General features: G+C 41.2%; 1 protein-coding gene across 1 annotated transcript in view; it reads left to right on the forward strand.

Moving 5' to 3' along the window:
• Positions 1–27,580, forward strand: part of LOC133531700 (uncharacterized) — a 131,114-nt gene that overhangs the window by 20,560 nt on the left and 82,974 nt on the right. Inside the window, exons 5-11 of the mRNA XM_061870068.1 lie at positions 1,705–1,749; positions 3,632–3,739; positions 4,034–4,151; positions 11,876–11,949; positions 18,510–18,554; positions 19,619–19,714; positions 21,813–21,933. Of these exons, the coding sequence (XP_061726052.1) occupies positions 1,705–1,749; positions 3,632–3,739; positions 4,034–4,151; positions 11,876–11,949; positions 18,510–18,554; positions 19,619–19,714; positions 21,813–21,933 (607 nt within the window). The remainder of the gene's footprint in view (positions 1–1,704; positions 1,750–3,631; positions 3,740–4,033; positions 4,152–11,875; positions 11,950–18,509; positions 18,555–19,618; positions 19,715–21,812; positions 21,934–27,580) is intronic.

Here is a 27,580-nt window from a genome sequence, read left to right on the forward strand (position 1 = left end):
GAGAAAATACATATATGTAGACCTGGGTGTTACCTTCGACGCCTCTCTTACTTTTCATGATCACATAAAAGGATTAGCTGCCAATTGTTATAAGCGACTTAGTTTCGACATCAGGAATGTGCGCGAATTTAACGATCCCAGAGCCATCAAACTGCTCTACACGGCTCTTGTGAGGAGTAAGCTTGAGGCGGCAAGTATTGTTTGGAACCCAGCTGAAATCACATACGCCCTTCTCGTAGAAAAAGTGCAAAAAACATTTCTTAGGTTCTTGTATAAAAAGTTGTATACTTACTATCCATTCTTATATCCGACCAAGTACTTGTTAGGATCATTAGGTTTTAATTCCCTTGCAGTCAGACGCAATTACAATCTCCTGGTGACAGCATGTGGAGTTTTACGTGGCGAGACAGACTGTCCTGAGCTGGTAGGACGAACTGTTAGACTCGCTATTCCATTTGTGCCCAAAAATCTCCTGCGACCGCGAAGTCACAAGCTATTGGCCGTCCCAATTACACGCACTGTAGCACATAAAAACTCGCCTGCTGTGCGGGCTCTAAGGCTGCTGAACTACCTTCTGTCATGGGCACCAGATTGTGATATGTTTGCAAGTCAATAGACGGCTGTGTATCAGATGTGTCTGCGGTATTGCGAGGTGATGGACGAAAGTTGATTGTGATCTGTTTGTAATCCTATTATATAATCTGAATTGTACAGTGCTTTGGTCTCGACTGTAATGCTGTATATTATTAAGTTTCAAAAATAAAAAAATATGTAATACATATGTGTGTTATCTACAATAACAAACGTTTCAAAGGTGTTAGTGTTACAGTGTGTTAATTGCATAGAACCTTAAATGTAATAATGTTTATAAAAAATACAAACATTTGTGTGTTTTATTATTACGACAATTCATATAACTTATCCTTCTAGTAAGCCATAGGAAAACTATAAGGTTACAGGTAAGGCCATAAGATATTAAGTAGGTATAATAATTATAATTTACATTTTGCAACACTATAAAATTTACAAAACTTGTTGGCACAATATGAATTATGATGATAAGGTAACTATATATAATACAATACATTATAATACAATATTCAGCGTAAATATATTTTTAATCTAAATACAGACTATACAAAAATAAAACTACACTAAACTAAACTAAATCTAAAAAAGGTCCCTGCGGCAAGGTCCCGATGATGCTGGCTGCGTTACCCCGCTGAACTGCCAGACTGATGCGTTGAGCGAGGTAACTGCCAGCTCTCCGGTCCCCAGTTGCGTCCTTGAGTCTCTTTGAAAGGTCTCTAAAGAGACAGAGCGCCAGGACCCCACGGACCCAGGGTCTCGACACCGAACGGAACAAAACTGTATTCGGCACCGAGACCGCGGTATTTCCCCACCTTTGCGTTTTCAGCCGCCTCCGCAGCAGCTGCCGCCCTTACCGAGGTTCCGTGGAGATGTGACGGGGCTAGCGTGTCCACGCAGGTTGCATCCCACACCAGCACCCGCCCCATACTCCACGGAATCAAGGACATCCCGTCAGGTCTCTTGCCGTCACTTCTCCATATGCCGGTCGGCTCCAATAGAATTTAATTTATTTTATAATTAATTGTAATTATAAAATAAATTAAATGTCATTTTAGGTGTTAATTGATGTGACGTTCAGTAATATTTGTTTACAAATATATTTTTTGTTTATAGATTACATACGATCGAGCTATGTACGAAAGCAGAAAGGAAGAAAAGGTAATACAATTACAAATAAAAATCTTGGAACACTTCTTTCATCTTCATCTCTATATCGATGACAAAAAGCGGAACTGCTGTAACTGCCAAAATGCAAACTTTACACCAGAGCCAAAAAACTTTTCGATTTTGAGAAAAAAAAAAAAACTTCTGTATTTATGTACGAAAATTTAAGTATACATTTCTATCAACTGCCATATTCATAGTTTGGCATAAATGAATAGATTTATTGGCTCTTACGCCAATGAGACTCTTTTTTTTCGTTACGCGGAAACGCAGTACGTGCAATAGTTAAATGTACTAAAACAGTAAGACGAATACAAATTTCAAAAGCATAAGTACTGTAACTAGTTGCATATTTATTTCAAAGATTAAATAACTTTAACTTAAATGCCAATAAGTTAGTTAATCGACTTACTGAATTAAGGTAAGTGCCCTCCGCCAAAAAGAAACTGTGACATTAATAAGACTTAAGTAGCAATTAGCTTTTATTAACAAACTTTTTAAAAACGTTTTCAAAGTTTAAGTCTTGTTTAATCATCAATTAAAAGCTTAATAGAAACAATTACCGCATTAAAACATGCACAATTATCAAGTCTTAATATATCTTCATAAAAACCGTACAAAAAGTTGCAAAAAAACTGCGTTACTTACAAAATTTGGCTTTCAAAAGCTTGAAAATTTCAAACGGCTAGAGAGAAACTTTAACGATTTTATAACCTTATATTGATTAAAATCTCTCTTCAAAACTGGGCTCCTACCGGGAAAATCGAAGTTCGTCAATTGCGAATTGCTAATTACTTCTTGCAAGGAAGGGTACCCAACTGTCCGACTCCGATTTGATTCATTTTGATATATGTTATAGAGTAGTCTAAAATAACGGTCACGTATTTTTTTTAGCTGCCCAAACTCAACCTGTTAGGAGAAAATGGCCTTCAAAGTACTAAAAAGTTACTATATCTTCTAACTCCTATAGAAAGTGATGCTCAAGCAACTTGCTAGTTAATGGCTCTTTTGAGTATATGTTTGAAAGCAGCAAAAAATAATGAGCACGTGTTTTGTTATATCTGCTTAAACTCAAGTTTTCCTAAAAAAATACCTGTCTTTATGTGTAACTTTAACGATAAGATATTATAAAACTTCGAATGTCGATTTTTTATTTTATTTAATATCAAGCGATAAATGAGTATTACATTAAAATACTGAAGTTTACTATTAAATTTTATTCGTTATTACAGAAAATTTGATTGTTGTCATATCCGAATAGCTGATGAATATTTATCTTACACAAAATTTTGTATCGTGGCAGTATGCTGAATTGGCTTCTGCCTTTTATGCATTTACGTCAAAAAATTAACAAAATGGCTGACGATATCTGTACCCCTAGTGTAACTTTGATCGACATCATAACGTGACGAACGCGTTTGCGTTAAGTCTCATTTTGTATAGGATTTTGAGTTTCCAAAACGTCCCGCTTGGCGCGCTCTTTCAAAATCCAATACAAAATGAGACTAAACGCAAACGCGTACGTCACGTTTGGAAATCGAATTTATTTACACTAGGGGTACTGTTATTTTGCCGTAATTAAAATGTATTTCGCATAAAATATTATTTTTTCGTCGCAAGTGTGATGGAAAACATTATGTAACACGGGAGGTAACATAATAATTTTTTGTTAATAGTTACACTATTGCCTTAGGTTTAGTACCTGTAAAGATAGTTGTAAGTGTGGAAATAAAAAAAAATAAAAAATAATTGTAAACCCGAGACTCTAGTCATAACATGTTTCTTCCATCAGGTTTCTATTTATATAGGTTTCTATTAACTCTCGTTTACAATTTTGCCCATGCCTCCTTACTAATTACTTCCCTTTTATTTCAAGGAAATAAATGACCTAAAGGAGAAATGGAACCATATAAGTAACGAGTGCTCCAAGACCCATTCTGATGATGATTGTAAGGAGCTGTGTTTGAATAAGGAAATGGGAATTGTAAGTTTTGATTTTACTTTTTATCACACCCAGTTGTACATGTACCTGGCCACTTTATGATTAATTCTATTCTTAAAGTGGGTGTGGCTATGCACTTTTGCAGCTCGCCGTACATAGAACTGAATAGCAATGTCACTTTTTTTGCTAATCTAAACGGATCTTCATCAATAAGAGAAAACGTCCCGAAAAAGAGGATCAAGCTATAGAGGCTTATGTCTCACTCGCACTAAGTAATTACAGAATAGTCATAAATTGGCATGTTGCATCTAGCTTCCTGGAGCTTGTACTTTGCAGATAGACGAGAACGGATTGTACGTGGAGAGCAAACAGCGAGAATGGATGAGGGTTGCCGTATATGATGGACTTTTCACTAAATCTCAAGCCGACCACGTCGCTGCAGCATGCAACCGGGGTAAATATATTTAAATATCTAATCTAGGTACCAGTCGATTTTCAGTAAAAGAAAACATCGTGAAACCGGACTAATCCCAAGGCCTTAGTTTCCCCTTTGGGTTGGAAAGTCAGATAGCAGTTGCTTTCGTATAGTGCTTGACGCCAATTATTGGGATTAGTTACCAAGCTGACCCCGGCTCCCATGAGCCGTGGCAAAAAGCTGAGATAATATAAGGAAATATCCAAAGTATTGCGTGACTATTGTCGTGGCGTTCTCATAATGTATATCAATACCTCCTAAGTATACCGAGGCAAGGGACAATTTGATGATTTTACGTTTTTTACATATTTATGATTAAAATGCCAATATTTACCTTCCACTGAAATTGTATGCTGAATTTCGTATTAGTTTCGGAAAAAAAGTGACGTATATGGATGCAATTAACTAACATCATTTTATATATACGTACCAGTACGCGGCACAGTTAACGCGGAGGAGGGTAAAAAAGTATGGTACCTGTACTGATAAAGTAGCTCACTAGGTCGACGTGGTAAAAAAACTGATAAAAACAGTTTAACCTACATTTATTTCATACATTTTTAATGTTTTGATAGTTAGGTAACATTTAATTCTACTTTGCATCAAAGGCCATAGTCGGGTTCCCATAGTAAGTCGGCCCTTAAATCAATTTGACTCAGGGATTTTTTTTGTTAGTACCTCTTATGGTGAAGGTTATGCTCATCCTACTAGTGACAGTTTTTGACTTATTATTTTTTGAAGTTTTTTCTTTAATGTATTGTATTTCGAGATGTATTCAAGCGATTTGCTTTAAATTTAAAATTTTAAAATGATGTTTTTTAGTTAGATATGCATCGATACTCAAAAAACAAATAGCAGTTGTCATGTAGAAAAAAAAAAGTCATAAAAATAAAACATTGTTTTTAATGTGGTTTTAATTTTTTTTCTAGTTATATGTAGACCATACATTGGCCTACTACTTGCCTAAATATTAACCAAAGATTTTGCAGATTTTTGGTAGGAAGTACCGCCTGGAAAATTTTGTTATTTGCTACTTCACAGCCACATAAAAAAAAAAGTTATATCATAATCTGCGATAAATTTAAAAATTACATTAATGCAGACATAATCTAAGAGGATTCACCAGAACAAATCGAAAATCGTATGGAAATACATTAACAAATAAAATTACGTTCCGTTATAGCTTTGAATCGCTCTCCTGCAAAATCCTGATTTTGCACTTGCCTCAGTGTACATAGGAGGTATCGATATAGTCGTTCGTTTTCAAGCTGGCGCTTACGGCTAACTCTTTGTCTGTTGTAAGTAAAACCGCACGTGCTACTGCAAAACAAAAGGTTCGGTCATTGGGGTGTAATGGTCAGATGCAACATGTTGGCGCGTAGGTTTGCACGGTGTACGAAACAAGTCAAGGCGCCGCTGTTCACGGCATACTGCCAATCTTTTTACACCTGCAGCCTATGGGTCAACTACACGCATAAGGTTTACAACGCTCTACGCGTGCAATATAACAATGCTTACAGGGTTCTGATGGGGTTGCCTCGTTTCTGTAGCGCCTCGGGGATGTTTGCCGATACCGGAATAGGTGGATTCCATGCCATCATGCGAAAGAGGTGTGCTTCAACCTTGAGCAGGATACGGGGCAGCCCCAATAGAATCTTAAGCGTACGTGGGACAGCCCCCTAATAAGACACTGGCTTTGTCTGCATGCGCCAGTTCCTTATGTTCTAGGTCATAGGCTAAGTTAGTTTATTTTTCTTTATTAGTTTTATTGTATTAATTAGTTTTAATAATATTAATTCTAATTTTAAGTTAACTTAGTAATAATTATGCTAACCCCGATGGACTTTTATGTCTGAAATAAACGATTTTTTTTATATAATTCTATTTGGCACATGAGCACTCTCCGATAACGCGCCTTTGTTATGAATATCGACGGCACATTTTAAACCCGTTCTGTGGCGTTCGACTCGCTGGCACTCAGCAACCGTAGAGGGACTACACATCCTCGCAAAATATTTTTCCTTTACTTCATTTTAAATCTTATTGCAATCTCCATAGGAGTTGTAATTCAATAACCGGTTAAGTCACCGAACCTCTTTTTTATGCAGGTAAGTGGCACGTGCAGTTTTACTTACAATAGACAATGAGGTAGCCGTAAGCCTGTAATATAGACTACTATCGACAAGTAAATCTAGACTGCAATAATAGTCGAGGACGCTGCGACAAGTTGAATAATGTGTCCTGTCGCAGTCTCTTCTATCTGCTTCGATGTTTATGCCTCTCATGCTCCATCTCTGGTAAAGGTACGAGTATTCCACGATTACATTATTGTGTGATTATTCGATGATTCCATGATATGTTTTACTAAAGGTGATGATTTCATCCATCGTCCTTAGTTACCTATTTACTTGCTCATCGCGATTACACCTCCCTTATTCACAATTTTAAGTAACATTTTACAAACATCTGTTAATTAATGTTTTCAATATGGAGTGTGGAAATAAGAGGAGTGACATCTCTTATGGCAGAACTGTTGCAAAAGTGTCCAGCTGTCAGCTATAAATAATAGTTCCAAAACTCTTCAGAGTAGCGCTAGAGTAGCTAAGAACCTACGCGTTATTGATGGAGTGAAGTGCGCTGTCTATGATTTGATTTTTTTTGTTCAAGTATTCTAGGTATTGTAGCGCCACCTATTTAAGGTTTTTTGATGACGCTTTTCGGTACATGGAGATTTCTTTCCTTACCTCCACCTTCCATAGTTTTTAATAAACAGAAATATCGAAATGTGTTTCTTATATTTGACACACACGTGTGAATAACGGATTTCAGTTGGACAAATTAGTAATGTATCTGGCCTTAACTTGACACTGGTCTTGCCCCGTAGGCAAAACAGTTGAACCAAGCTACCTCTACACTACACAGTATACTTTGCAAGTGTGCACTACATACTATGTCACGTTAAAGTCGTTTCAGCGTTAGCTTAGACGGACTTTTGTGTGCAAACCGTGCTCATTTACACATGAAATAAAATTATGTAAGCGGATTATTTCGGTAACGGATTGATACTTTTTACTACAGTAGTGTTACTTAATATAATTGCAATGTATAAATAGTGTTAAAATTTATATTTTTTGTTAATTGTTATAATTATTGTATATGGGTAGTGTTAGGAACAGAATAAAGAAAGACGGAAATTGGAATGGATTTGAAGTAGTACCTTGCGATCGGTGAGATAGTTACTTGCGTTTCGCACTTCGACCGGGCTCGTTGTATATTGTAAATTTTCTTCTATATCACTAATTAATGTCAGTCAGTGTCCACTCACAACAAAATAAAATGCCCAAGGCCCGAAGTCGAAAGGGATCGATATTTTGACTTTAAAATTAAATTAAATGCAGGCATGAGGCTATGATAGGATTTTTGTCAAGTGCTATTCTCTCAATTTAAAACATGACTGAATGACGTTTCGAAATATGGATTCCGGCAGAAATGACAGAACGCAAATTTGACGTATATTGGTATTGGTATTCGCGGGATTGGTTTCCGCAACTCGACGTCGTAATTTGCGCCTATTTTGCGTGATGGTGGGTTGTCGGCACTCCTCTTGCCAACCCAACTCTACCAAGAAGCCTAGCAGACCCTTGATGTTGCCGACGACTTCTGGGAGAGACCCTGGAGAACCGAGGTATTGTGCCCGGTACTCTGGCAACCCTGGGCATTCAAGAATAACGTGGGCGGCTGTCTTCTCTGCCTCCATGCACGCTCTGCAGAGGGGGCTATCTGTAACACGTAGGGTTAGTAGGTGTTTGTTTAGTGGGGCGTGGCCGGTAATGGCCCCAGTCAAAAGCCGGAGCTGTGGCCTCTTCAGCTGTCTCAGCTTCCTCGACAAACCGGGGTCGATTGTCGGGAGGGCCTCCTTCGCCTGCCTGCACGTGCCTAGGTTAGACCAGTACTGTTGGTGTTTTACCTTGGTGTTGTGTCTCAGCATGTTCCGGAGCCAGGCATAAGGCAGAGCCATAATTGGCTCCGGTCCTGCCACCCTCAGTTCCGAGCCTCCTCTCACCAATATGTCGTCTGGATCGTTCCCTCGCGAGTTGCTGTGTCCCTTGATCCACTGCAGAGTTACGCTGGTGGTGGTACTTACCTCTGACAGAGCTTTGTGGCATTCCTAGATTAGCCCTGAGGTCAAAGTATAACTTTGCAGAGCTTGTAGTATTGACCGACTATCAAAGAGTATGCGGATGGGGTAGTCCACTACTTTCCTTGAGACGATTGCGTGTGCTGCCATTATGATGCCCATACATTCTGCCTGGAAGACTGTGTTGTGGGCACCTAGTGGTGTTGAGATATGTGTGTTTAGGTCCTCTGAGAATACTCCCGCGCCAGTGTCTGACCTTGTCTTTGATCCATCCGTAAAGATTCTCAGCTCTCTCGGGTTGAGTCCTTCACGAGGTTCTTCGTGTAACTGTATCTTGTATTTCTTGTCGAAGACGAATTGTCTGGGTATCCTGTCAGTCACCGCTTCTATTAGCGGTTCCTTACCTATCGCCTCGTAGAGGATCTCGGTGTGTGGTACCCTAGGTGGTCTCCAGAGATTCGATTTTTTGAGACGTACCGCCGTAGCTAGCGCTTCCTGTTGTATAAAGAGGTGCAGCGGCGGCAGGCCCAGTAAAGCTTCCAGGGCCGCGGTTGGTGTTGTCCTCATGCAGCCCGTAGTCGCCATACAGGCCAACCTCTGGAGTCGTTGTAGTTTAGCTTCAACTATGGATAGTTTGGTGCGTGGCCACCAAACTATCGCACCGTAGCTTATTATTGGTCGTATGACTGCCTGGTAAAGCCATAGAGTTATCTTTGGGGTTAGCCCCCAGGTTCTACCCAGCATTCTACGACATTCCCAGAATACGACTGTGGCTGTGTCAATTTTGCCGTTTAAGTGATTGCTCCAATTCAATTTGCTGTCAAGTATTACCCCTAAATACTTTACCTCCGCAGATAGTTGGAGTTCAGTGTCGAACAGTTTGGGAAGGCAGAAGTTTCCCATGTTGCGTTTGTTGGTGAACAGTTTTGTTGGGATTGACTGAGAGTTCGTTGTTAACACACCAGCGCTTCACGATGGCTAGTGCAGAGCGGGTAACATCGCATACTGTACCTGAATGATTGCCGCTCGTCAGTATCACTATGTCGTCAGCATAGCCGATTGTGTAATAGTGATTATTGTTTAGTGTGGTGATCAGGTCATTCACCACAAGGTTCCATAGTAGTGGCGATAGGACTCCTCCTTGGGGCATCCTTTTGCCACTAATGCCTGTTGTGTTTCGCCCGTCTCGAGTTTGATGGCTCAACATGTTGTTTATCCATTCTGTCATAACTGCATTCGCGCCATGTCTTACCAGTGCTTCTGTAATGCTGCTGAACCTGGTCCTGTCGAAAGCCCCTTCTATATCTATGAAGGTTCCTAACAACATGGATCTGTTTTTGATCGCCACCTCAATTTTACTTACCACTGCATGAAGTGCCGATTCTGTAGATTTGCCAGGGCTGTAGGCATGCTGGTTTGGATGCAAGGGCACATGAATTAGCACCCTCTCCCTAAGGTACCTGTGACACAACCTCTCTAATGTTTTCAACATGAAAGAGGTCAGGCTGATGGGCCTGAAGGATTTGGGGTCCGAGTAGTCGCTTTTACCTGGTTTCGGTATGAAGATAACCTTTACCTTCCTCCATTGCTTCGGCACGTATCTGTGAGCCAGACAGGCGCGCAGAACGATGGTCAGCTTCAGAGTGAGATGCTTCCCGCCCCATTTAAGAAGCGCAGGGAAGATCCCATCCATTCCTGAAGATTTGAAGGAGTCAAAGCCGTTTAAGGCCCACTGCGTGCGCGGCGGGCTGATTACCTCGTATGTCTGTAGCCACTCGTCCTCCGTCGGGGTGGTTGTCTCCGCCTCGTCCCAACTTACTGGGTGCGATATCACGCAGTCCGGGAAGTGCGTTTGCCCTAGGACCCGTTCCGCCTCCTCCGGTGAGTTTGTGAGAGAGTTGTCTGGCTTAAGGTTATAGTCGAGTTGGCGGAGAGGACCTTCCTTACCCTGTTGGCCTGCGTGGTGGTCTCGATGTCTGTACAGAATTCGCGCCATGACGTATAATTTTACTTTCCATCAAAGACTTTCCATCGGGAGCCAATGTCGGGCCCGCTGATTCTTGCAAGGGACGTTTTTCGTTTCACAAAATACCAGTACATCCTTAACAATATTTGACGTGTAAAAATACTATGTCTCTAATTGCCAAAAATGTTCAATATTTCATATTTTTAACGAATTTCTGATATTTCAACGAGCTCAACGAGGGGGGGGGGGGGGGGGGGGGTGGGTTTAGGGTCGGCAACGCACATGTAACTCCTCTGGAGTTGCAGGCGTACATAGGATACGGAGACTGCTTACCATCAGGCGGGCCGTATGTTTGTTTGCCACCGCGTAGTATTAAAAAAAAATCGTCAAACGAAAAAGGACTCTTGCTCGTGCCCGACATCGGGCCCGTTTACAAGTGTGTATCTAATGGGCCCTTTTGAGGGATGAATATATTTTGGGTGCGCCAAAGTTCATATAAAATTGCAAATTCGATTATTGAAACTCCGAAAATGTTTCTCATAAAATTTTACATTCTAATGATCATTACACGTATTTATTTTAAACAATAATGATTGTAACTTCGAATTTATTATATTCATAATGTCATTCCTCATAAATATCTCTATTGCTAAAATTTATTCATATATTATTGTTCGAATATCGATTTAAAGTAATAAAATTGGAAATTCGATTACTGAATCTTCGAAAATGTTTTTCATAAAATTTGACATAGTAATGATCATTATTAATTTTAATTTTAAACAAAAATGATTGGAAAATCCTGTCACAAAGGTGGGTTAGGTTAGGTTAGAATCGCGACCCTCGCAGAACCGTAATCCTGCTAGAAAAGTGGGTTAGGTTAGGTTAGAACTGCGACCCTCACAGAACCGAAATCCTGCCAGAAAGGTGGGTTAGGTTAGGTTAGAACTGCGACCCTCGCAGAACCGAAATCCTGCCAGAAAGGTGGGTTAGGTTAGGTTAGAACTGCGACCCTCGCAGAACCGAAATCCTGCCAGAAAGGTGGGTTAGGTTAGGTTAGAACTGCGACCCTCGCAGAACCGTAATCCGGCTAGAAAGGTGGGTTAGGTTAGGTTAGAACTGCGACCTGTATATATTCTATTTTAATATAGCTTCTGATCAAACAATTGTATGAAATAAGTTTATAAATAAAGAAATTCATACAAATAACATTATGAGCACCGATACATTCTCAGTAATAACATTATGGGCACCGATACATTCTCAGTAATAACATTATGAGTAAAAAAAAACGGAATATGTAGGTAGTAGTATAAAAACCATTAAAAAAATATATGAGAAACAATTTTCGGAGAAACGATGATTATGACTACAAAGCGGTATCATTAAAAATATTCGAATAATAAATTGTATATGAGCCAATATGGAGCCATATATTTTACCTCAGTCTCTCACTGACCACGGCCGCTGTAAAGGGTTTACAACTTCGGGATGTATTTCAAATGTAATTCATTGTATACGCGATATACTACGCTTACAAAGTTTTATTTCACGAGTAACTATTGAGGTAGCCGAAAGCAATATTCTGCTTGTTTACAGTGAACAGAGTTATGTACAGGGGCTGCAAAAGAGGTGTTCAAGTGGCACAGTGCATAGCTACAGAATCTAGCAAGGTACGTAGCTAAGTTACCGTAAAACCCGCTTAACTCTTGGAACTTCTACCTAAGCCCAGAGTAATGTATATTAGATATAAGTACAGAGATAATGTTTAAAGATAAATTAAGTTTACTGATCACCTGTAAGAGCTGTCGTTGTAAATTGATTCTACTGTCTCATACATAAGGCCGATATTTAAACGATAGATACAATAACAGCTTCGACAGGAAAATATAACTAAGTATGTAATAATAGTATTAAGCAAACGCGGATCGGTCCGCGCGATCTCGCCAACTATTACATAAACCCTAGAGGTTTTCAATAGTGGCTTTTTGTGTTAAACCTTGTTTCAAAATTAATAGTTTTCAAAAAAAAAAAAAAAACATGACGCGTCAGGCATTTTTAGCCTAAAAAGGGTGTCTATTTATTTATTTATTTATTTATTAAGGAGATAACACAGAAAACATACATGGCATGAACAAAAAACACTTAAATAGCATAAATGTCCTTAACTACAGATGCTTCCATATACGTATCTCACGAAGAACATATACCTAATACCACTTAATACTTAAGACTAACATGCGGTTTACAACATTGAAAGTGTTTAGAGATACTTAGTGTATAATATACGTATGCACATAAACTAATTACTTATATGTAACTAAATAGGAAGGAAAAGTTACCTAGGTATATATGATCTTATTTCTATATAAATTTGTGACTGCTGTCTTGAACTGGGCGCGGGATTTTGAGAATAGATCGATCTCGAGAAGAGACTTATTGTAGTGGTCGCACATTCTGTATACAGGTGCACGTTTTCCGGCGTTAGTCTTTGTCTTCGGTAGACTGAAGAGGTGTGTAGACCGCGTTAGTTTGTGTCAACCTCGGAATGAGGGACTTAAGCTGGAAACTTGTATACATATAGATTATGACGTTTTAAAGGTTTTCTTTAAAATCAAGGCATAGATCGTGTGCGGGTCGGAAGTTATTCAAGGTCAAATGTTCCAAAAACAGTTTTTCACCGATATCGAAGATTCCCTTTTTCTAATATAACCCCAATGTTGTTTACATCCAGGTAAGAACCGTAGAGCATAAAATTTGTGAGAAGTTATGTATCCAACATTTTTAATTCGATTAACTGTTTTTAAGATAGAGGGCGCAGAATGCGCAGTGGTAAGCCATAACTAACTGCCTTTTTACAAACACTATCTTATCAGGAAACCGAAAACCTCTTGTCATGTCTGAAATAACCTTTGCTATCCTTCTTGCTCATCATGTTTTTCAGTTACCTCATTATCTACACCCACACACACACACACACACACACACACACACACATGCACATACCTGATCCACACCACCACGACTTACACGCATACTTACACATATCTGCATTAGTTGGCTTTAATTAGTTACAATCTTTGTCATTTACCTTTTTCCCAGTCTACGGATTTCTATTGCTGATACCATTGTTACCAAATCAAGGAGGAATCGCTGACTCCCGAGTCACAGGCTTAGACCTAGTTCGGGAGGCAGAGGCTCAACCCCACTACCTAAATGTGTTACAAACCTAATACACCTGTCTTACCTACAAAATTTTACAATATGAATTGTAATGTAAGGTTTAAAGCAATAAAGATTTTTTTTTTTTTATAGACTACAATAATTTTCTGCATATGTGAGTTAAAATGGGGTTAAAAATATTTTTTCAAACGAAAATCTTTGAACTTCGAAAAAGGCATTATATTGGAAAACAAAACAATGTTCTATGCTCATGTTCAATATATAACAACTAACATACAAATCCACGCCTTCGAAGTCGCGAGCAACAGCTAGAGTTAGACCAAGCTAAGTTGGCAGCGATTTTGATAGCACAGACTGCGCTGTAGGGCTAAGATGGTCGGCTCTTTGTCATTTGTCACCATACCTGTCACGTTCTAACAAGTATGTAAGTGCGAAAGTGACGGGCGTAGTGACAGGTGACAAAAATGGAACCATGATGACACCGCTGATGTTATTTAAACATGATAATTTCATAGAAGTTTAACTTTTAAAATAACACTTGCGCAGTCTGGGCTATCAAAATAACTGCCAACTTAGCTTGGTCTAACTGGTAAAATCAAAAGACGAAAAATAATTCTAGTTAAAATTATAATCAAAATACACATCATATGACAAAGGTAATTGTACGTAAGTACTCAAAATATAGACAGAGCTATATTTGCAAACAATAAATGTATTTTTTCACTCCGTGTGTTACAGAAACTTTCAGTATAACCCATGTAGGTATATAGGATATAGTACCTGGGCGACCGAGCTTTGCTCGATTATAACTATTTATTGTAATATGGTGGTGTATAGGTGATAATCTAAACTACATTTTTTTACTAAATTAAACTTGTCTAAAACAATAAAAATCAAAAAATTACATATAAACTTGAACATATAAAAAAAACAAAAGTTAGTCACCGGGCGGGATTCGAACCCGTAATACTGGTTGTTTCTCGCCGTCCGCGTCTTAACCCGCTGGACCAGACGGACAGTGGCCGGCAACACGAAATTAGCGACCATATTCTGCGTCGAAAGAAACACGCATGAAAACTCGAAAACACGCGTTTTCCCAAACATAAGACTAATCTAGATCGATTGTATACCTCCAAAAACCCCCATATATCTAATTTCAGCGAAATCATTAGAGCCGTTTCCGAGATCACAGAAATTTATATATATGGGTACCTAATACTAAATCCTAGATTCAGCTTATTGCCAAGCTTTGAATTGAATTTAGTCTCAGTTCCGACCATTTTGTTCGACGACGCCTACACCCTTCGAGCAACACCGGCTTCCGACACGTCGGAAGCGTTGCTCGAAGCCTACACCTCTTGTCAAAATAACTCAACGTGTGTTCCACAGGCTTTGAATCTTGAAGAAACGTGATTCTATCTAAGACTTTATCGTGTTTTTCTTTCATAACATCATCATTGGCCTTTTCGATTTATTGTAAAACAGCAACGGAGACACCGTTTTTAGTGGATTAATATACTAATGCGAGATCGAAAAGGTCTACCGCAGGCCTGACAAGAGAACTTTGCGGAAATTGATACTGAAACGCCTTGACGCTGTTTTTGCTTCCTCTTTAATTAATACAGTTAAAAAAGGCCGGTAGTTCTCGTATATCACGCGGGCGGCGAGATACTGTTAGGCCACTCCTGTGCTAGGCCCACGTGTCCTTTGCGCAATCTTTAAAGCGAAGCAATGGTGTCCCAACGTTACGATTTGCATTTGCAAACTCACCAAAAAAAACACGACGAGTTAGTCGACAGGTTTCCATACTGTGCACATGCCCTAGCCAACGCGTGGGTATGTCACTATTTGAGAAACGCGGTTAAGCTAATAGGTAGCCTAGGAGGAATTGTTTTTAATTTACGTGTTCAATGAAGGATACTGTAATTGTTTTGTACATAATTAAGAAGCTAAACAGTCAAGAATTACACGAAACATTAAACATGTAGCTTTTTGACTCTTGTATATAAAAAATGCAGCTTGTGCTTAAAATTAGGTCAAGTCCTTGTCGGATTAATGAAGAGCTCCGTAGCTGTACATGGAGCGTGTGTGTGTGTGTATGTGTAGTATACATTTACTACTACATTAGTATTCCTGGGTTCGAATTTTGTTACGAGCATTTGTGATGTGTGATGAGTAGGTACGATTTTTTTCCCGGGTGATGTATTTATCGATTTTTGAAAACGGTTTAAGAGATAGTTTAGAGCCAGAATCTGTAATTAACTTTTAGTGATAAGCTAATTTTACGGTTTAACTCACGTGTTTTCTAGTCACTCGCGCAAAATGCGTGGGGCATCTGAAAAGATGGCGCAATGTAGGCGGCGTCGTCTGCGAAAAGAGCTATTTAGCTGCGCTTGTCCAATGACTGGTGAGGATGTCATCGGTGTAGCGCACGTAGCATGCGGGCGACAGACAGCTTCCGTGAGGGAAGCCTGCCTGTATTGGACGTTCTTGCGATACCGTGCCTTCCACTTGTACGTGGAAGCGCTGGACTGGCTCTCACGAGGCGGCGGGGTGCTGTGGAGAGAACCTCAAACACCTTAGAGAAGTTGCATAGCAGTCTGATGGGCCAGTAGTTCTCCGGCTTTCTTCTGTCCTTCCCGGGCTTGGGAAGGACAATGATTAACCCGATCTTCCAGATGTCGCGGAAGTGCCCCGATCTCACGATCCCGTTGATCAGGTGCGCCACCACCGCTAGGGTGTTTAGCGGCAGGGGGCGGAGCGCCATGTTCGGGATCTCGTCGGGGCCCGGCGCCTTCTTCACGTTGCAGTAGCGCCTGATGGGATACCTGGACCTGTGAAGGAGAAAAGTAAAGTGGATCATCGAGATAATCTTGAACTCCGCTGTGTGTTGCGGGTCGGTATCGGGGTTGGGCCTGAATTGCTGCTCAAGGCTGCAAGCATTTCCGCTCTGTCCTTGGCTGCGTACTTCAGGAGCCAGTCGGTGTCGTTCAGTAGGGGCCGAATCGGGTCGGGTATCGCGCTGAGTTGTCTGCATAACCTGTTGATGGACGGAATGTGATTAGTCATGCTTTCGATTTGTGTTTCCCAGCTTACAGCTCTGTGCTCGCTGAGTTTGTCCCATGACAGTCACCCTAAACTGTTGAGCTCAGTCTTGACCGAGTGAGCCCTAGAAAGACTAGTTTGAAGTATATTTAGTTTATTTGACTGACATCTGTGTTTGATTTCTAACTCTATAGTGAGCGTGCATGAACTGTAAGAGGCAGCACAGGAGCCGTCAGATTTTTGGCGCGAGGCGTAAATGTAATGTTTATTGTTCCGATGTAGCCCACAAGATGGCAGAATCTACTATGCACAAGAAAACACGTGACGTGTAAATGTACATGTTTATTGTTCCGATTCAGGCCACAAGATGGCAGACCCTCCAACGCGCATGGCCCCTATAGACACAGAACGACCTACCGCAATACCGACCAATCAGCGCGCAAGGTGCGTTCCGATGCACGTCATTTTCCATTTTGACGGTTTCACTTCAGTAGATTATTATAATCTAACGAAAAATAATGCGTTAAATTGTAAGCAGTTTACAATCTGTCGAGTTAGAGTTTACAATCTCGCGAGTTACCTAGATTTTATTTATAAACTAAACGGTTTTTACAATTTTACAGTGACATAGGTATATATTTAAGTAAGTAAGTCCCACATAAGTATGTCTATCATCGCCGAGGACTCGTCAATAGTATAAGCTTTGCGCAAGTAGGATTTGTTCAATCTGTATAAGTTGATTAGGTTGTTACAAATATACAAATGTTTATTTCTTAGAATATGGTACAAAGATGGTCAATTCATAATAAGCGCGTCATATTCTGCCTCTATCGGCGTAGAAAGTATTAAATTTATAACTCTTATAATTACCTACATAAGTATTGGCACAATACAATAGTAGTTAAGGCAGGTTTCAGTTACAATACAGCTTATGCAGAAATTTAACTTATATTACAACATTAAAATAATAAGTTTATTAATAATTAAGGAACTCATCAATGGAATAAAAACACTTTTCAAGTAACCAATCAAACATTTTTTTCTGACAGTTATTTATATCTAGTGATTTTACGTCATTTGGAATCTTATTATATAATTTAATTGCCATGATATATACATTTTTCCTAAATATGTTCACTCTTTGTCTAGGGACATACAGTTTGTCTGGATACCTGCCATTTGTTTTATTATGAACGGCATCATGCAGAGGAAACAGGTCTGGGTGTTTTCTGACAAATTTAGCAACCTCATATATATACAAGCAGGGCAGCGGAAGAATTTTTAGCTCCTTGAATATTGGTCTGCAGTGGGCTAAATATTGGGCGCCAGATACAGCTCGAATACACTTTTTCTGAGTGATGAATGCTCTCTGTATATCAACTGAATTGCCCCAAATTATCAGTCCGTAGCGTAACACAGATGATACATATCCATGATACGCTGAGAGAGCGGCCTCTTTAGATGTTACAATTCTAAGTTTTCGTAGCGCAAACACAAATCTGTCTAATCTGCTGCATATGTTATCCATGTGTAGTTTCCAGTTTAGATGCTCGTCTATTGTCAAACCAAGGAAGGAGGATCTGTTCCACAGATATTTATATTATAAGTTGAGCTTGACGTAGTACGCTAGTGAACTGAATATTAGTCATACAAGTATGTACCGGATAAACTGAATAATAATACTCCGTTGCGCCAGGCAGAGTTTGGTCAAAAATAAACTTGAACAAGAATAAAATCAGAAATTTGAAAAATCGATTGCAAAAAGTATAATTTTGGCACTCGTTGTATAAAATGAATAAGTCACACGATTTTTATTTTAATGGAAAAAAACGGAATAATTACTTAGGATTATTCTTAATGACGGTTTATTCAAGTAAAATTTTATTGGAACGAAAGTTAATTTTGTTAAAAAAATCTAGATACCTATATACATTTTGTGAATAGATTTTTCAATGGTCGGATAGATTTGAAATTTGGTTAGTGTAAATATATTTTATGTTAATAGGAAAAAGAAAATGAAGAAAATACCGGGCCTGAAAATAAAGAAATGGTAACGTATTGGAAATAATAATCTTAGAACATTTTTTTCTTCTTTAGGATCTCCGAACGAGCATGTGATTCTAGGTAGAAATAACATAAAAATTTCAAAATTACAAAAAAGTCTAGTGTACAACTTTTACAATACAAACCCAGCTAAAGGATTGCTGCTCTGAGTGCCTAGCCGTGGTGACAATCGCTAGCGCTATGACTATGAAATGCTTTGTGTCTCTCTATCACTCTTCCTTATTAGTGCGACAGTGACAGTTGTGTTTCGTTCGCTACGGAGCGTTAACGATTGGCATGTTGGCTACGCACCCTGCTCTTTTGTGTGACAAATAACAGTACCCCTAGTGTAAATATTTTCGACAGCGAAACGTGACGTACGCGTTTGCGTTAAGTGTCATTTTGTATGAGATTTTTGACTTTCCAAAACGTCCCGCTTGGCGCGCTGTTCAAAAACCCATACGAAATGAGACTTAACGCAAACGAGTACGTCACGTTTCGCTAACGACTAAATTTACACTAGGGGCACTGTTTCATCTCATTTGTTTATAAAACGTGCTGTTTCACGCAGGTTTAGCGGGGGTTATAACCCACTTTATTTCCTAGAGAGTTATGGCTTTTTTATTATATTACTCAGCTATTTGAATTAAGGAGATTATTAATTGAAGTATTTGTTTAAAACCAAGCGTCAAATGAGTACTATTCCTTCAACATACTAATAATGTTTACTAATATTTAATTTTATTAATTATTAAAGAAAGTTTGATTGTTGTGATCAGATTTGAAATGTCGATAAAAATTTATTAAACTATAAACTACATGGCGGACGATAACTGTTACTTTACCGTAGTCAAAACATATTTCGCATAAAATTTTAATTATTTTCTTCGCAAGTGTAATGGAAACATTATGTAACACGGGAGGTACCAAAATTGTAAACTCGAGACTCGTGTCATAAAAACCCTCTGCGCTTCTTCCATCAGCTCTCTATTTATATAGGTTTATATTAATTCTAGTTTACAATTTTGCCCATGCCCCCTTAGGTACTAATTATTTCCCGGTTATTTAAAGGAACCAGGCCTGGAAAGTTTCTACCTGATTATTATGGAATGCCGCAATATGGACCTTTCCTGTTTAATGTGGTGTTTCTTTCTCAACATGGGAATTGTAAGTATTGATGGATTTCATCACGGAGCTACACCCAGCTGAAAAGGTGCATGGCTACTTAATGATTGAATTCCATTCAGAATGTGTCCATGCAATCTTGCAGCTAGCTTGCACAATACGCTGTACATCCAGCTGCAAAAGTACATGTCCACGTTATTATTAAATTACGTTCATAAAGTATAGGTATGCACTTTTGTAGCCCGTTGTACATATAACCGAACAGTACTGTCACTTTTTTGCTAATCTAAATTGAGCTTTATCACTATGCAAGAAGTTGATCACAGGAGACCAGAGAAAACAGTCATCGGTAAGGGAGCCCAAGTGCGGTTTTTATGGAGTTACTCGATCGCGCCAGATTGATATGAGTGATATCTTGCTAGCCGTGGAAAGCTACCATAACCTCATAGTTTGTGGCATCCACAATGACGAGCAGATTTGTCAAACGTAACCTTTCTAGGCATGCGTCTAGGCACGCGTCGTCGCGAATGACAAGATATAAGTACTGATAATTATGATCTATGTTGGTTTGGTTGGTTGGTGGTGCTCTGGAGTTGCAAGCGTCCATAGGCTACGGTGACTGCTTACCATCAGGCGGGCCGTATGCTTGCTTGCCACCGTCGTGGTATAAAAAAAAAAATGCCCAGTAACTGAACAACCTTGGAGCCAGGAACAAGGTTGTTCTACGTTGGGTACCGGGGCATGCGGGTATCGCGGGAAACGAAAAGGCCGACGATCTCGCGCGAGCAGGGGCTAAGGGGAAGAACTTCATTCCTGAGCCTTTCTGTGGTATTCCCAAAAGCCTAACGCGGCTCACCCTAAAGACCTACTGTCACTACAAAACCATTCAACTCTGGAGAGAAACCACAGGCTTGAATCATTCCAAAGCCTTCATCAAAAAGGCGGCCTCGAATGCCTCAGCGCTGTCTAGGAACCAACTGTGCAACTTGGTAAGGGTGCTTACTGGGCACGGCGGTCTAAATAAGCACATGCTCACTATGGGGAAATGTGACATGGGGCGGTGCAGACTCTGTATGGAGGTAGAGGAGACGCCTTTGCACATCCTCGCAGAATGCCCTTGCCTAATGCGCACTTGTGACAAGAAGATCCTGCAGCTGTTTGAAGTTGCAGGTTTGGATCGAGAGTTGTAGTAGGTGGCGATCACAATGGATCAGGAATGATCGCAGTGATATTTAGGCTGTAGAGCCTTATATAGCCCCTGACAAAGAAGAAGAAAGAAGAAGAAGTGCAAAATTGAGTAAATATTTTTTCAGAAATATATTATTCAGGGTTGTCAATTGTATACGGAAGATAGTTTCTGCCAAAAGTCTACCTCTGGCACAAAGTATTTTTTTTCAAAGGTTTGTGTTGTTAAAAACACGTCGTTGGCTTGATTAATTTCGAAAAAAAGTGTCAGTTATTGGCCCAAATCCCCAAATTTTGCAGCCCCTCGCTTATTTCTATGAGGCTATCTAAAATTACGTGTCTATGCTAACAAGCTGATGGAATTAAACAGTTAAAACTGACTATCCAACACAAATTCACTAAAATAAAGCCAAAAATGTGCGAAAATATGCTGAAAAATGCGATGATAAGGGCTTACATTTATTAAAAAGTTTTTTTTTAATAATAAATGGCGGCACGTGTATAAAATCTAGCTGTGTTCCTTGTATTTGTTTGATAATAGTATTTACGTAAATACTCTACACTTGTAACAGTTGTCTAATGTTACACTAGATACAAGTTACACTTTAGTGTCATATTAATAAAAACCCGTACAATTAATTGTAAGATTAATCATTAGCACAATTATAACCAAGACCAAAAAAACCAAGTCAACAATCTACTTAAGTATTTTTTAGTTGTCCACCAACCCCTCACCAACAACCCGCCAAAATATATACGGCTAAAATGGTTAAGGTATGGGATCCACCTAGGGTAGCTAGATATCATTCGTATCTTAATCTGAGACGCTCGAGTTACTCCAGAAATCCCATCTTGTGCTCCCTCACTATAGAAGATTATGCTTCACTCGCACTAGTTACGATATAGTTATAAATTGACATATTTCTTCTAGCTCCTTATAGCTTGTACTTTGCAGTTATCACAAAAAGGACAGTTTGACGAGCATAAACTGCTAGAATGGATGGACTTTCCCGTAGATATGAAGTTATTGACAGAAACTCAAGCCAATCGAATCGCCGAAGAATGCTACTACCGTTGTAAATATATTCATTTACACTTTAAATAATAAAACTCCCATTACACAGACACATTATTAAACATATTAAAGCGGGTTAGGTACTCACGTATTTTAAGTCGACATGTTTCGCTCCGTACCGAGAAGTGTCCTCAGGAGCTCGCGTTAGCGGACTGGCACAGACTGCGGGCTGCAGCTTTCCGCGCCGATGACGGCGGCAGGGGAGGCGAGAACCTACCCTCGTTTTCGGCATTATTGTCAAATGATGGATCGCACACAACACTCACTACGTCATTCGCTAAAGGTTTGTCCACACTGACCACCGCCGTAGTACCCAAATCCACTCCCATACCGCTGCCGGAGCCCGCGCCGAGTAATCGGGCGCGGAGAGCCGCGGCCCGCAGTCTGCGCCGGTCGGCAATGCGAGCTCCTCACGACAAACCATGGTACGGATTTAAACGTGATTGGAAAGAAATTTTGAGATCTATCTTAATGTATTTACCAATAATTATAATCGCAATGTAGCCAAGGTAGCATAGGTTTTTAAGGTTCTCGCGTGAAATCCTGCGTTTCGAATGCCGTAAAAAGTACACACAAGTGTACTTTTTTTTGCTTCATTGGCAGTTTTGTTGTTTTCACACAGCAGAAAATTGATAAAATTAGCACTAGTTATTAGTTTATAATTTATTGCGCTGTATAATAATATCAATTTTATTATAATTTTATATTGATCTCTCTTTGACATTCAAATAGTTATTATATAATTATTATATATATAAAGTTATACAAACACAAAAATCTTAACCTAAACTGAACTAAATCCTAAATCTAACCGACACACAAAAACTATCCGCACAACTCGCCCCGCGCCCCTCCAGATGCAAAGGAGCCCATCACGCTCACCGCGTTGCCACGTTGAACGGCGATGGACAACTTCTGCATCAAAAACGACCCGGAGCGAGGGTCATGACCACACTCCCGCATGCGTCTGCCCACTTCCCCAATAAATGTCTTGGCCTTAGCACACCAACAGCCCTTGGTTTCTACGGCAAGAGGAACAAATATGTAGTTCGCCAGCGCCGCGTACTTCGCCCGCTTTTGAACCGACGCCAGCTCAGCTGCTACCCCCCGCCGAACGCACGGTTCGGTTAATATGAGAAGCAGCAAAAGTATTAACGCACGTAGCGTCCCACAGCAGACATCTGCCCCTCTCCCACGGGACCAAGGTCAACCCGTCTAGCCTCTTCCTATCAGACCTACTAAGACCCAGCGGCTCCAGCACACTAGTTACATTGGCCGAGACCAACGCCCTCCGGATGATATCATTTAAGGCGTGGTGGCGTGGGTACCTTCCTGCACACCGACAACAACTTAAGGCGTGATGGCCGTCCATCTCCACCATAGAGCCGCAGACATACATACATACATGAGGTTCACAGACCTCACAGCCCAGGCGAAGAGCCACAGCCACCCGCATCGAGTCAGTATCAAGAAGGGTACCTAAATGCGGAGAAGGAAGCGCCTAAAGCCAAAGACTCTGGCCTCGCCACGGCGTTGAGCCTCGCCCCTCGTCGAGCGGGTCGCCTTGATGCGACGGGAGTGGATAACTCCCATTATAATAATAATAATAAAAATAATCCAGCCTATATACTAACGTCCCACTGCTGGGCACAGGCCTCCTCTCATGTACAAGAGGGCTCGGGCTATAGTCCCCACGCTAGCCCAATGCGGATTGGGGACTTCACATACACCTTTGAATTTCTTCGCAGATGTATGCAGGTTTCCTCACGATGTTTTCCTTCACCGAAAAGCTAGTGGTAAATATCAAATGACATTTCGTACATAAGTTCCGAAAAACTCATTGGTACGAGCCAGGATTTGAACCCACGACCTCCGGATTGAAAGTCGGACGTCATATCCACTCGGCTACCACCGCTTCACTCCCATTATATAAAATGTAATAATAACTCCCACTATTACACCATTATAAAAAATGTGTTTCTTTGACTGAAATATAATATGTAATGAAATAGGCTTAAAAGCAATAATAGTAAAAAATATTCTAAACTAGGGATGAGTAGGTTTAAAATTAAAAATAGTAAACAATATAGAATAGGAACACCACTTCGATTCATATATAGTATAGTTGGCCGACTACATTCACTCCAACGCACACCATCCGCTGTGGGGAATGGTGACCAGTAACAACAGAGGTAAGACACTTGTTGAATATCTTGTGACTACTAATCTAAACATCCTAAATGTAGGCGCCGAACCAACATTTGTTAACAAACGATGCAGGACGATTATAGACCTGACTCTGGCGTCGGAGATCAGTGAACTTGTTATGGGATGGCACGTCTCTCAAGAGGCCTCCTGCTCAGACCATAGATGGATTCGCTTCAATCTACTAGCATCTAGTGACACACCAATCGCCCGAAGGAATCCCAGGAAAACGGACCGAGCCACTTTTAAGAAAACACTAGGTGAAAGCCTCGACCTGCTTTCTCCGAGGGTTGATCTTCGGGAACCAACTCAAATAGAACATCAGGTAAACAACTTAACTGATGCCCTAGTAAACAGCTACCACAAGGCGTGCCCCTTAAACCCACCGTCAAGGACGGCCATAACGGGTCACCAGTGGTGGGGTCCAGAACTGGAAACACTCTGGCGGAAAACCAGGAGACTCTTCAACAGGGCCATGAACACAACGGCCGAAGTGGACTGGGATATCTACTATGAAGCCAAGGCCAAGTATAAAAAAAACTGCGGTATTGGAGATCCCTATCATGGAGGAACTTCTGCAGCAGCATCGAAACACCAGACCACGCCAACCGGCTAAGAAAAACCTTAGCGCAGAAGCCCACATTACAACTGGGCTCACTGCGGAAACCCGACGGCACATACACGTCCTCCCCTGCAGAGACCCAGCGCCTCCTCCTGGAAACCCATTTTCCGGGATGCGTAAGTCTCGTCGATGAAGGCCAGCAGAACGAGGAAAACAGCACAACAGACAACAACTGGCAAATGGCGCACAGGATCGTCACCGCCGAGAAACTCAGGTGGGCCTTAGACAACTTCCATCCCTACAAGGCGGCTGGTCCGGATGGGATCTTCCCTGCTCTCCTACAGTGGGGTCTAGGACTCATCCAGGAAATCCTGACCGACATCATGGCAGCCTGCCTAGCCTGGGAGTACATGCCCAGGAGATGGAGGGATGTGAACGTGATTTTCATACCAAAACCAGGTAAGAATGACTACACAGCTGCCAAATCCTTTAGGCCCATCAGTCTCACATCATTCCTACTGAAAACACTAGAAAAACTGTATGACAGGGATCTGAGGGATCGAACGCTGAAGAACATACCGATGCACAACAACCAGCAAGCGTACAGCTCAGGTAAATCCACAGAGTCGGCCCTACACATGGTTGTAAGCCGCATTGCGAGAGCCATCCATGACAAGGAACTGTGCCTGGGCACTTTCATGGACATCGAGGGCGCTTTTGACAAGACCCACTTTACCAGTTTAGGGAACGCCTTGGAAAGCCACGGTGCGGAACCCGGACTAACAAAGTGGATCATGAACATGCTAAACAAAAGGACTATAAGGTATGCAGGTAAACCGCAGGCCGTAGCGGCGGTGCGAGGATGCCCCCAAGGAGGAGTCCTGTCACCTCTGTTGTGGAACCTAGTCGTTAACAACCTTATAACTAAACTGAACGAGGAACACTTCTACACAATATGCTACGCTGACGATCTGGCAATTTTAATATCAGGTAAATTCGCCAGTACTGTATGCGACCTCACCCAGTCATCTCTTCGGATCGTAGAGTGCTGGTGTAGAGAATTTGACCTATCAGTAAGCCCCACCAAAACAGAAATGGTAATGTTCACCAATAAAAGGGCGCTTGGCAACTTTACCAGACCAACACTTTTCCAAACTGAGCTACAGCTGTCAGATGAAGTTAAGTACTTAGGACTAACTCTCGACAATAAACTCAATTGGAACAACCACATCAACAAACGGATAGACAAGGCGAGAGTTGTCTTCTGGCAGTGCAGAAGGATGATTGGTAAGAGGTGGGGACTCAACCCGAAAATTACCCTCTGGCTCTATAAGACGATAATCCGCCCCTTACTCTGTTACGGTGCTCTGGTTTGGTGGCCAAGAACAAACCTAGGCAACGTACGAGACAAACTACAAAGACTCCAAAGGCTCGCATGCGCGGCCACCACTGGCTGCACGAGGTCTACTCCGACTGCAGCCATGGAGGTCATGCTAAACCTTCCACCGCTGCACATACAGCAAGAGGCCAGTCTCTCAGCGGTAAGGTTGCGAACCCTCAAGATATGGTCTAACATCACAGGAGCTCTTCACACAAAATGCCTGGAAAAGGTGTATGACGAATTTCCAGTGCTTAGGTCAGGCACGGATCGGATTCACAAACAAGCTATCTTCGACAAAAGGTACAAAATACAGTTATATGAGGACGACAATCATGAAGGACTCAATCCCCGGGAGCTGAGAATCTTCACTAATGGGTCCAAAACAGACAGCGGATCAGGCTCTGGAACCTTCTCAGAAGTCCTGAACATGTCAATCACCACTCCGCTAGGAGCCCATAACTCGGTATTCCAAGCTGAGTGCATGCAATGGGCATCATAAACGCGGCGGCTACCATCACTGCAAGGAAGGTAGTAGGATACTCCATCCGCATACTCTCCGACAGTAGAGCAGTCTTAATGGCTCTAAATAGCCATATAGTTACATCCAAACTTATACACGAATGCCACGAACGACTAATGGAGGTATGTCATAATAACAAGATCACCCTACAATGGATCAAGGGACACAGTGGATCCCGGGGTAACGATGCTGCGGACGAGCTTTCCAGGCAAGGATCGAATGCGGGGGCGATTGGTCCGGAACCGATTCTTCCGATACCGTTTAGCAAGGTACGCTCAATGCTGCTGGCACGTACAGGGAAACTACACACAGAACACTGGCTGAACCAGACAGGCAAAAGAAGTCATGCCTGGCATCAACGAAAAGCTCACAAGGGCGCTCCTGCAACTAGGGAAGGTCCGACTGAGTATGGTAACCAGTGCCATAACAGGTCATGGACTATTTAACAAACATCTTTCCACAATAGGTGTCACAGACAGTCCCCTGTGCCGAGGATGCATGGAGACAGAATAAACAGCCTCTCACGTGGTGCTGGAATGCAGCGGAGTGACTCCATACAGGGCTAAACATCTCGGATCTCCGAGAGACCTCCCCGAGGTCCTACTTAACATTAAAGGTTTGATAGGATTCCTCGAGGAGCTGGGCTGGCAGGACTGGACTAGCCCACCCCCAACAATTTCTGGGCAATTTGGCGGGTTCATGTTTTTCGCATTATAAATAACATTCTCATTATCAAGCAAATTTAAAGTGGCTTGACATCTTTTTTATCCCCTCGGCGATAATCCTTGTCATTAACATTCCATAAACAAGGATACGCACGAACAGCTTCAATAAATAACTCCATGTTCCGCAAGGTTCCGGCGAGTACTAGACCGTGAAGGGGTAGGGGTGGTTGTAGGGGGCGGGGGTCTGAGCGGAGTCCGTTCAAAACTAGCGCGCGACGCGGGGATAACCCGCCCACCTCCCACAAACGCCCCAAA

Source organism: Cydia pomonella, chromosome 25 (assembly GCF_033807575.1).
Source record: "Cydia pomonella isolate Wapato2018A chromosome 25, ilCydPomo1, whole genome shotgun sequence".
NCBI classification, from domain to species: Eukaryota; Metazoa; Arthropoda; class Insecta; order Lepidoptera; family Tortricidae; genus Cydia; species Cydia pomonella.